The 12,419-nt window shown below is 36.2% G+C and overlaps 1 protein-coding gene across 22 annotated transcripts in view; it reads left to right on the top strand.

The window, feature by feature from the left end:
* Positions 1–12,419, top strand: part of adgrl2a (adhesion G protein-coupled receptor L2a) — a 101,538-nt gene that overhangs the window by 61,900 nt on the left and 27,219 nt on the right. For 20 of the 22 annotated variants that reach the window (XR_014604400.1, XR_014604401.1, XR_014604402.1 and 17 more), the window contains exons 6-10: positions 6,476–6,769; positions 7,251–7,354; positions 7,880–8,065; positions 9,824–9,862; positions 11,448–11,631. Coding sequence is in view for 13 of the 22 variants with exons in the window: in XM_084101896.1 (XP_083958022.1) it covers positions 6,476–6,769; positions 7,251–7,354; positions 7,880–8,065; positions 9,824–9,862; positions 11,448–11,631 (807 nt within the window). In the remaining 9 variants the exon portion in view is untranslated. The remainder of the gene's footprint in view (positions 1–6,475; positions 6,770–7,250; positions 7,355–7,879; positions 8,066–9,823; positions 9,863–11,447; positions 11,632–12,419) is intronic. The other 2 variants (XM_084101900.1, XM_084101899.1) reach the window with 1 other exon arrangement.

Genomic DNA, 12,419 nt, shown 5'->3' with positions numbered 1-12,419 from the left:
AGTCTTGGCTAAGCATAGAGGTCAAACAACTTTACGCAGATTACTAGGGCTTAAGAATTTAAAATATGAGTGTCTTTCTTCCGCTGAAACCCAGCGGTGTCTACCTTACTGATGAATCTGCTTGTGCAGACACTGAACGCAGTAACTGTACCCAGAGCCATCGTGAAACTGTACTCGTAACGAGTGTACTTTGAATAAAGTATTTTGGATAAAAGCATATTTGACTGCTTATAGCATTCAAAAGAACTTAAAAGGTGCATTAATAACCAGCCATCATAGGTGTGCTTCTGGTTTGAAGGCTGCAGCTTTTTTAACTGACAAAAATTTCAAGGCAGCATCAAAGCTCTATGAAAAAGGTTAAATGAAAAAAATATAATGTATGAATTGACAGAAATGTTTTATTATATAAATTATTATTATTATTATTATAAATTATAAATACACACAGTTTTAGTTTAGTTTTATTGATTTATAAAGCACATTTAATAACAGCAGAGTCAACTAAAGTGCTGCACAAAAGTAAAATAGGAACACAAAACAAATAACAGAATAAAACGAAACACACATTTACCCAACAATAAAATAGTAAATAGTAAAGTATTATACAGCAGATTACTCCAGCCCATAGGCTTTTTTAAAAAGATACGTCTTAAGCAATGATTTAAAAACCTGAAGTGAAGTAGCAGATTGTATATACAACGGCAAATTATTTCACATTCTGGGTGCTACCACAGAAAATGCACGATTGCCCTTGAGTTTCAAGCGCGTCATTGGTACCGACAACAGCAAAGTATCTGTTGACCTTAAAGGCCTATTGGTCTGATGGTAGGACAGAAGATCAGAGAGGTAGGATGGTGCCAAGCCTACCAGTGACTTGTACACAAACTATAATACCTTAAACTGAATTCTAAACCAAATGCAAACTAATCAAAACAGGAGTAATACTTTCCCTCTTTCTAGTCCCTGTTAAGAGTTTGGCCGCCACATTTTGGACCAGCTGAAGGCGAGAAAAACAAAATCAAGCAATCACTAAAACCATTGAGCTTCAGTAGTCCAGTGCAGTCAATAAATTCATGAATAACAGTTTCCAGATCCCTTTGAGGAATAGAAGATTTTTATTTTAACAATCAGCCTGAACTAATTATATATATATTTTTTTTTAAATGTAAGAGTCGTGTCAAAAAATTACGGACAGATTCCGTGCATGAGTCACAGGGATAAGACATTTTGAGAGGATGTTAGCACAGATATAAAATCTGATGCTTACGAAAGATCTTGGCTAAAGGAAGAAGATAGAGGGAAAATAAGACGGGGCCTAAAACAGAACCCTGCGGTACACCACATGCACATGCAGCAGAGAAAGAAGTATAGTTTTCAATGGCTAAAGAAGAAAAATCTCCCCTTAAGGTAGGATGAGAACCAAATTAAGGCTGTTCCCTTACATACAGTAAGAAAAGTCCATAACAAAATAGTGCCCGATGTACTGTGTTAAAATGAAGCAATTTTCTTGTGTATTGATTTTTCAGGTGTTTACCCATATTTTGAATTATGTATTGTATTATGCAGTGTTTTGTTTTAGGGTTAAAGAAAATGTCCATAAACTTAACGGATAATGACCATACATTGTATATTTAATTAATTATTGAGAAAAAGTTATATAAAAAGTTATATCAACACTAATTTACCCAATATTTGTAAGTGAAGTGCATTTTTATGAATTATTGCATTAGATTAAGAACATGCTAACTACAAACCATATAGAAATCAATTGTAAATTGAGTCTTCCATGCATGAGGAATGCTATTTTTTTCCTCGCAAATCATTTACTTTAATTTCAGCCTTAATTTCAGTTAAGACACTGCTTTAAAATGTGTCTATGTAAGCCGTATACAGAAAGGCTTTGGAACAGAGCCAAAACACCTCTCGGAGGGCTGTGTATGACATTCATAATCATATTACTATCTGCACTACTTATTACATCAGACTTATTTTTGAGATCAGTATAGAATCATCTGAGTCATTTCTAGCATGTGCTAGCAGCTTTGCTTTAGCCTGAAGCAATTGCTAACACTGAATTAAAACCATCGAACAAATTCATCCCTGCACAAGCAAGCAATTAAGTAAGAAATATCAACTCAATATCACTTCAGGTTCAAAGTATTAGGGGCTTCAATATAAAATTCATTGAACATTTCTCTAGGGTGTTACCTCGGAGGGTTCGAATCTTTCATTAAGGAAATGTTATCACATTGTTACCACAATGTATCCACTTGTGGTTCACACTTATGCGATGTGGCTGATTGAATATGCCCGTGTATGTTCTGCCTCTCTTTTAGCCGCCTGTAAAGGAAGTAATTAGCTCTACAATCAGTACTGATGAAGGACAAAAACATGCTAATTTCACTAGCATTAGCTCCTGTGCGGTGCGCGGGTTGAATGATACCCCACCCCCTCCATTCCCACTTGAATCTAATCTGCCATCATTTGTATACTGATGTGTTTTCTCTATTTTAGATGTGGTTATTATCTCATCATCTCAATAATCAGCTCACTCACACAGCCGTCAGAGTTGTGCTCTGTAGAGTTGATGTTTGCTCCACTTTACTTTGATAGCTGTGAAATTACCTTGATTTTGACACATTGGTACAACGAACCACTAGAGTATGTAAGACATGATAAGGCCTCTCATTTAAGTTAGAGGTAAGATAAGCTCCTCCTTTTCAGGGATGGAGCGATTCTGAGATTAATTGTCTGGCTATTAAGCAAATCACATTCCTGGCCTATACTTTTGACATTTGGAATAAAATCTGGTCCACTTTGCAATTTATTCTAGCCAAGAACTGCCCATTTTGAAAGGAAGAGACCTTGATCAAAATGTAAAGCCAACAACAACATTTTGTTTTGTTTTTATGTGCTGTTTAGGGACAGGTTCATTTGAAACAATTATTACCACTATAATAGATTAAGTTGAAAATAATAATAATAATAATAATAGTAACTAGAAAAACTAAATAAAAACTCTACAGACTGTGCTGAAAATTATATCAGATTTATAACAGATCAGATTATACCATTGGATTTATTTGATTCAGAAAACAATAATTACAGTTCTGCTTGTGTACAGTATATCTAGTTTACTTGATGCAACTAGAAGAAATACTCCAATAACTACATCAATGACTGCAGAAGGTCAGTATTAAGTGTGGCTTATTCAATACTCTTTGGCTTAATTAGAGTTATTCATTTAGAAATTAAACTCTTTCATTTTGCTCAGACTTTAATGATCACATTATTCTGGCTGTAAATACAGACAGGTTTTTTTTTTTTTTTTTTTTTTTTTTTTAAAGCTCTCAGCTGAAAGGAGACATATGCTTCTCTGGTCCTTTGAATTCTGACTCACTTCTTCTGACATAGACCAACAGATCATACCCAGCCACAGACACAAATAGGCCTGAAACTGTTTTGACTTTTCTAACAAATATAACATTTTGTTGAATGACCAGTGAAAGAAGAAGTTTAACATTCTGAAAATGATGGTCGGCAATCTCAGGAGATCCAACACAATATTATGAGTGCTGTTTAATTTTCTGTTAATTTTCTATGAAATTTGCAATTTAATTTTATTGTTGTTGTGTATTTTACTTTCTGGTAATACATATTAAATATAAGTTTTAAATGTATTAAATATTATGCATTTGTTGAATGCATACCACCGACCTGCCAGAATACTTGATTGGTTGCTTGTTTGCTGGCTTGATAGATTGTTCCTTCATGTTGAATGCAGGCATAACATATTAGTGTGATATCTCATAAAAAATCTAAATGGCATCATAGATGCCGTTTGTTGAAAGAGAAAATGATTAAAACTAGCAGCATATTCATACTGGGATCATAATGGGGAATCATCTTGATGTGAAAGAGACAGACAGCATTTATATTTGCCATCTGAATCGGGGTGGAAAACGCACATTACGCTGCTTGCCACTTAATCTAATGTTTGCTCGTCATTAATGGAATTAGTTTGACACTGATTGTGATAATTGCCATGTGATATTACATGCTGATGGTTTGCAAAATGTATGCAGAGCCTGCTCTTCTCCTGCCTGTAAAAATACTGTTTTGGGTTCAGAAGACCACTAATGGATTTGGCTTTATTTTAGTCTCACTTCTACTTCCAATTGGAGAGATTGTTCTGTGGCCTCTATTTTTGTTAAAGACCTTCCTTGGATTAAAAATGATTACTTTTGATACAGCTACAATATCTATTAGATGCCATTTTTCACCTTGTGAGCTTCACCTTCTCTCTTTGCCCACTCCTCTCAATCTGTCTCTAGGTGCTATTTTAAACCCCTCCTCCAGCCCAACCATTTACTCTTGTCACCAGCCCTCCCACATTTAGCTCCTCCCCAGATAATAAAATTTCGCCTCTCCCCCAGTTAATTCTTATTTAGCCCCTCCCACATGCCCAGTATAACTTCATTTAGCCAATTTCCCCTCCCTCTCCCTCTCTCTTTTTTTTATTTTTATTTTTCTATTATTATTATTATTATTATTATTATTTTTATTATTTTATTTTATTTATTTTTTTTTTTTTTACATTTTTGTAGTTCTCACACTGAAAATTTAGTCATTTAGTCAGGTAAGTGCGTGTTTTCTGAATTTGCCTACATTTTCAGGACCGGCCAAACATTTTAATAAACATAGAAATGCCTATTTTTTGAATGTTTGGGTTAGGGAAAGGTTTAAAAAAGTATAATTAGCTCAATGTAAAAACAAAATAAGTTACTGGAAATTCCCCATCATACTAAAGGTAGTACGTGGGGGCTTATTAGCACAACTTAATTTGAATATTTGGGTTGAAATTGTTCTGTTGCGAAGATAATATTTCTTCTTTTTTGGCAATGAACTGTAGGTTCCTTTGAGCTTAATGGGAGTCAGACACATTTTCATTACAGCATTGCAAATGTACTTATCTTAAGAGAAATTGCCTTTGTTACAACAAAGAGAAAATTAATACTTCTACCCATAAATCAGATTTCAAAGGTGTTCTGTAAAATAATAACATCTAGGTGCTAAGAAAGCTGACTAAGTATTAATTTACTGCCTGCATGTTCAGTGTTCAGCACAATCCACACTGAAATTAAACCTAAAGCACAAAGGACAATAGTTGTCACACATCTATCACAAAAAGTGCCATTGTACTAGGATGCTTCTTTTGGAATTGACACTGGTCATTATTTTTGTCTGATCAGTAGGGAAATTGACTGTTCTCTTTCTTAATACACATTTCTATTCACAATTCATCAGTACATATTATTCTGCCTGAACAACTTTTTTGGATCACGTAACCTGAGCATGGATAATGTTACCTAATAGACAAATAGTTATGGCTACAGCATATATAGTAAAATGGGATGCGAATTTGGTTTCCTGTTGACTTTAACAGGCTTCTCTCATCTGTGGTTTAATTCTGGAACATTGAGCTTAAGCTTGTTTTACAGCCATCATGACAAACAGCCAGAATCTGAAGTGAAAACCCAATAATAGCACACCAGTCATGCCAACCGTGTCAAAACTCACACACATGGATGGAAACAGTAAAGATGGGGGTCTACAGGTCTACATTGCAACTGTTTTTGCTCAGTTTTTAACTGAACCAGAGCTCTGGCTGGCCAGTTGACACGAATTCACAGTAGGTCACATCTAACCTCAAAAAGAAAGCCTTTTCTTTCACTTGATCAGCCTTTTTCCTCTCACAAACATAGATGGAGATTCTCTCAAACCAATACTGTGCTAAAATCTCTCACACTTCTATAAGCCACTTCATCAATGGGTTTGTTGGCTGTGCACTGTCGTTCAAAGCATCTGGTTAGAAAGCAGCAGGTGAGGTTCAGAGGGATTTCTGGGTTCATGTACAGGAAGAACCAATGCAAACTGCAAAGAATATTGAGTTATCTGGGACCCAAACCCTTTAGTTCATGTATGAATGTCTTTCTGGTTATCATTATGTAACTTTCTAGGTAGGAAAAACGTAATAACATTTTTTAAGTGTGGCCTGCAAACTTTGCTCAGTTTACGCTGATATGTGTACCATGTTTCTCTTGCCTGTGGCAATATATTAGTTATATATTATGATTATGAAATAAAGAGACAGGAACAAAGAAAGAGAGGGTGAGAGAAAATATACAGCACTGTATGTTCAAACAACTAAGCGATTCAGCTCTTAAATAAGTTCTTGAGATATAACAGAGCTTGAAGGTCTTGTAGGCAAGAATATTTTATTTCATAATTATTATTTTTTTATTAAGCATTATACAGTGAGAATTATATCTCAGGATAAAAAAAAATGCTGTATTTTTCTCCAGATAAGACAAGATATTTCAGATGACAAATGATATTTCAAGCATTAACAAAAACAACCAAAACATGTCGTAATTTGCGCCTAATTACTAATTTTACCCATTATTCTTTTTAGCACCACCTATCCCAGAGGCATCCACAACACCAAAGTTACTAAAACCAACAACCACTACAACAACCACTACTCAGCCGAGAGGTCAAGTGACTACTGTTACCACTACAGGGACCAGAGCTGTTAATAAGACACCCAAATCACCAGCTGTACTTCCCCAAACCACCACACCACCCTCACTGGAGTCTTTCCCTCCACCTGAGCGCTTCTGTGAGAGCGTAGAGCTTAGGGAGATACTGTGGCCGCAGACGCAGAGGGGCATGCTGGTGGAACGACCCTGTCCCAAAGGAACTCGAGGTGGGTGCATGTACCTGTTGGAGTGTAACACACTGCAGTTCTCCGCTCAGGGCTCTTTGAATTGCTATCAGTCACACACAAGTTATTTTGATATGCGTTTTTGCCGATAGGCACAGAGAAATGTGTCTATTCTCTTAGGATCGACTTCATCAACATTTGAATAAAGCAACAAAGCCATGAGAGGCCAAGTGTTACTGTGATTTTACCACAGCTTGTTAACAAAGGTGTTTGTTTATTACAATTATTTGTTGATAATAATTAACAATACTTAATGTCCATGTATTTATTTATTTATTGGTAAGTAGCCACGTAATAATCAAAATTATGTACAGTCAGTTGGTCCTTATTGGTAACTTCAAATCATAAAGATCAAACAATATTATTTTAGAGCTTAAACAATCTATATTGTTCTTGCATACAAAGGACTATTAGTGCAAATGCAGCTAATAATAATGATAATGATGATGTCCTTTTTAAACAGGTACTGCCTCCTACCTATGTGTTCTCTCCACTGGGACCTGGAACCCAAAAGGCCCAGATCTGAGCAACTGTACTTCCCACTGGGTGAATCAAGTCGCTCAAAAGGTTTGTAGTTCCAGAACATTTCTGTCCTCGCAGAATGAGGAGCAAAAATATGCGGCAATTTTTAGAGCATAACATCATAAAAATAAAATACTCTCCAGTGCCATATTTTGGAGCTCATTCTTTCTGTCATCACTTGTTAAGACGAAGACTCACGGCCTTCAAACATCCAACAGGGATCTTACAGATTGATCTGGTGCATGTTTCAGTGTGTTCTTTTGTGTTAATGTGAGATGCTTCCTGTAAATAGAATGGATGTGCACAATGGGACAACAAACTTCCTATAGTACAGCCACAAAAAAAATAAAAAATAACTAAAGTTGCAGAAATGCCTTAGCCATTGAAACACAGGAAGTGTTTCCAAATGCTCTTCCAAAGTGTTACCAGTTTCTAATGATAGCTGTATTTGCTCACGGGGGCAGTTGCTGAATCAGCATGGTGATGTCATAATGGGAGTCAAGAGCCTCGTAGATATAAAATGATATTTTTCAGAGCCATGCTGTGAGGTTAATTTCTGTAATCTCTCAGATCCGGAGTGGGGAAAATGCAGCCAACCTGGCGAACGAGCTGGCCAAACATACCAAAGGAGCCATTTTTGCCGGTGACATTAGCTCTACCATGAGGCTCATGGAGCAGCTGGTGGATATTCTAGACGCTCAGTTACAGGAACTGCGACCCAGCGAGAAAGACTCCACCGGCCGCAGCTTCAATAAGGTATTAACAAGATTTCATTTTCAACATGATTTTTAATAAGCAGCAGCATGCCTTGGTCTCTTTCAGAGGCACTTTGCTTAAAGGACACTTGACTGTTAAACAGCATCAAACTCATTTTGTTACACCCCATTGTGCTTTTAGTGAATCAAAAATAGAATAAATGCACTGACCGAAGCGAATCCCTCAGTGCAATTTGCGTACTAGCCATCCTAAATAGTATGTCTAATTAGAATTAGTGTGTCTCCGTATGATGACGTGTGCATTCGTACATGAATTTTTAACTAATATAACTTGAGTAACAGAAGATGACTTTTTCAGTTGTAAAAATGGTGAGGTGTGTTTGAAGCTGCACAGCAGTTTTTAAATGCACAAATGAAAATGAATGACAAGGTTGAAATGAGAGAGGGATAAAAAGAATATTTAGGCAATGTATTTAGATGCAAACATAAAAGGTACATGACATTGGGGGGCTGTGGTTTCACGGCACAATTATATAATATGGCAATATGTCCCAATATTAGCACACTGTCTTACTGCACACTTTTCATTTTCACTTCAACAGAATAGTATATATTTTAGTGCATTTTACAAGTATGCTAATTAGAATGCAGCCTCAGTAACTTTCTGAAAGTAGGTCACAAGGAAATGAATGAAGCCAGTTATCAGTTTACAAAAAATATTAGCTGGATTTATATAAAACCTTTGCATTGCATTTAAAATTCATATGTAAGACCACTTTATGTTCTTACCTGCATACCAACCCTTCTGGTTACTGGCCGATATGTAACATTTACTTCAATCATAAGTGATCAGCTTTGGGGGCATACATTCATCAAACATGAGTTTTAAAGATGTATGGCTCTATTCAGCAAGGCTTCTGAGCCTATATTTAATATAAATCACTTGGTGGGGTTGGACTTTAGTTGTTAAAGGAATCATTTATTCATGAACCCATTCCAAATCCATATGACTTTTGTTTTGTCCTTCCATTGAACTAAACTTTAATTAATATATATGTCATTTTTTCCTGACTGTAAACTCTGTTATCTAACCTGGATCTCAACCTTTGGCTCTAACAAAGCACCAACTTTTCTAGCCTAACCACTATTTCTAACCGTCACCTTTACTCCTAACCTCCAACCCTATCCAATCCCAACCCCTTCTCTTAGCTAAGCTAGGCTTAGCTTAGCTATCCCCAACCCTAATCTCGATCTTATAGAGTTGAACCACACCTTGAATTAGACAATATGCGTGTGCATGTTGTTTAGCATATGTTTTGCATAGGACGAAGAATTTGAAAACCTACCTTTTAATTCCTATTACTAACCATCACCTTTACTCGCAACCTCAACCTCTTCTCTTAATTCAGCTTTCACATTCATTCCCCAACCCTGATCTCAATCCACACAGTGTGTAAACCACACATTGATTTAGGCAATCTGTGTCTGCATATTGTCTTGCATATGTTTCAATTGCATATTTCAGATGGTTAATGAGTTACTGATTCTTTTTTTTACTTTGCAAGAGCACCTTTTGGTTTTGAAATCACCAGACTAAATTGTTGTTCTCAAAGCAAGGCAACTCTGTTCACCCTTACATTCATTCGTTACATGATTTCATCATAGCAGATCCAACTGCTATACTGTGTTTCTGAAGTGCTTGTGGATTGGAGAACCCATTAGTATACCATCAACCTTTCTAACTGTGTTTCTTTGGTCTGTTTTTGTTCTTGTGTGTGTCCTCTCTCAAATGAAAAAGCTTCAAAAGCGAGAAAGGACGTGCAGGGCGTATATGAAGGTATATCTGTGCTACGCTACTATGGTTTTCACTTGTTTCTGTACTCTCTCCTTTTCTTTTTCTGCTATTGTTTCTCAGCATGGTCCTGTGTCCCTTCATTCTCACTGTTGCCACAGCATTTCACTCCGCCAGTGTCTGTCTTCATTCCTGGGGGTTGAATATTTCAGTGGATTGGAAATTATGCGGCTGCAATTTTTATGCCCAGTTCATGACTTTTTATGTGTTTGTTGGTGGTCTGTTTATTTATTTTTCAGTTTCTTTATTGTTAAAGTCAAGTGTTAATATTTGTTGACGTGTGCTTGATTTGCAGGTTGGTGGTGCATGTGTTGTTGATGCGCTCAACTTGTTCTTATTTGTTGTAAAGGGTAGATGTCAATTTGTGGTGCTTGAAATCTATTGATTGCTACATTTGTTTTTCCACACCAACTTGAGCTGCTAAAGATTTTAGAACTACCAAAAAAAAAAATCAGATGAAAGGCATGATTCTGTTTTGGAAAGGCAAATCTGTGTAAACTAATTAAGCAACTGTGAAACCCTGGACTGTGACGATGCATATATCATCTTTTAATTTTATTGGTGTGCAGAAGCAAAAAAAAAAAAAAAAAACGATTTAGCATTAAGAGTAGTTCAAAATGACCATACAAATGTGGTAAATTAAAGCTGTAAATGCAGTTTATTATCATATGAGTCAGAGCTGCAAAACCAATCAGATGAACAATAATTTTCAAAGAGGCGACAAGTATGAATCGATATTTTAGTCTGGTGGTGCATGTGTGCACTAGCTCTGATTGATCAGTATGAGAATGTAAGTCTGTGAGGTGTAATGTTTTTTTTTTTTTTTTTTTTTTTATAATTGAACCAAACATTTGGGGAAGCTGTTTTATTGATATTATATGATATTATTGAAAATATTAAGAATATCCAGCATAAAACCATTATCTTGAAATGATTTTTTTTTTTAGGTGAAATATGTAATTTCTCTGTCATTAGTAGAACCAAACTGAATTGCCTAATGAAGGGCCTCATTGTATCAAACAGATTGTGATTCAGCTTTCTGTCGCTAATGGTGCAAAAAAGTCACCTCACAGTTAAAGCAAAAATTAATGGAAGAAAGAAATTCTCTGTCAGTGTTAACAAGTGGCTATTTTCTTCATTTCAGATTTGTGCATCATAAAGACCTAGAGACATTACCATGTTTTCATATTGAAAACGAGATCAAATGGATAATATTTGAAAATAGTGGTCTTTGCCTTCAGTTCTGATGACACAAAACAATGGTGTCTTTATCTTAAAGGACACATTTATAAGGTGTCATGACTGGCTGTCTTTCTTTACCGCATATGTGTCCGTTTATGTGCTTGAAGAGCCTTTGACATTCAATACTGCACTTCTGAGACAGACAGAGCATGTCGGGCACATTTCTGGAGTCTGTTTTTATGTGTGTCACCTGATAACGACCTAAAACAAAGTGTGCATGTTTGCTTTCATTTGGGCACGGGCAGACAGCTGCTGATAAAGTCAAGGCTTTGACATTTGACCTTATTACAGTGGTTAGTGCTGACACAAGCGTCTCATTGGGCTGCAGGCTATCGTGGATACAGTCGACAACCTCCTCAGACCGGAGGCTCTGAAATCGTGGCGAGATATGAATACCACGGAGCAGACGCACGCCGCTACTATGTTACTGGACACCCTGGAGGAAGGAGCCTTTGTCCTTGCTGACAATTTAATGGAACCGGCCATCGTGAAAGTACCAGCCAATAATATAAGTGAGTATGAGAGATGTGCAAAACTAAGAGAACTGACAAAATAAAAGGCTTATTTTGCTGCTGATCAGTTTGACTTTTCAAATATGATTCAGCCGTGAAATTTTAATAACAGCATCCACTAACACATGGGTAGTTGACACAAAATACTTTTGGGAAGTTGACGTGTCCTGCAGTGTGGCATGCTAAACTCCGTCTCGTACTATTTTAAACAGCATTTTCCTAATTCCTTTATTACTGTTATGCATGCAGCTTTTACGACCTCATATTAATTGAGACTCTACATGGAATAGTTCTACTTCATTCATTTGCCACGCCGCAGGACCTTTTAAAAATGAAGTGAAGGCAAAAATGTGATTAAAAATGGTGTATAAAGAAATTTTGACCAGTTACTGGACCTATACACTTTCCCTTAAAACTTTTATTTCTTATATACTGCTGGGAATAATAAAGAACAAGGACCTACCAATCAACACTTGAATTTAGGCTTAAATGAAAATAGGTGATGGGGTGAATTCACTTTTTTTTTTATTGGTATACGCTGTGCCATATTTCAAAGTCATTATATTCAGCACAAACATGCCTCCCTCCTATGTAAATGAGGCGCATTACATATCGTGCCTTATTTAGAAAACTTATTTACAGACGATAATAGGGAATTTTTGTTGATCATGAGATCACTTAGTCATCAGGTGATGGAGAAGAGTGTTATATGCAGAGATGTGGAGTAGACAAGCACACTTTAAAAATAAAAAAAATAAAATGCTAGTAAAGTAAGCCATATTGCTAAA

Source organism: Abramis brama, assembly GCF_963993115.1.
Source record: "Abramis brama genome assembly, chromosome: 23".
Taxonomy (NCBI): Eukaryota; Metazoa; Chordata; class Actinopteri; order Cypriniformes; family Leuciscidae; genus Abramis; species Abramis brama.
The sequence above is the reverse complement of the archived record's forward strand: the minus strand, read 5'-3'. Positions and strand labels throughout refer to the sequence as shown.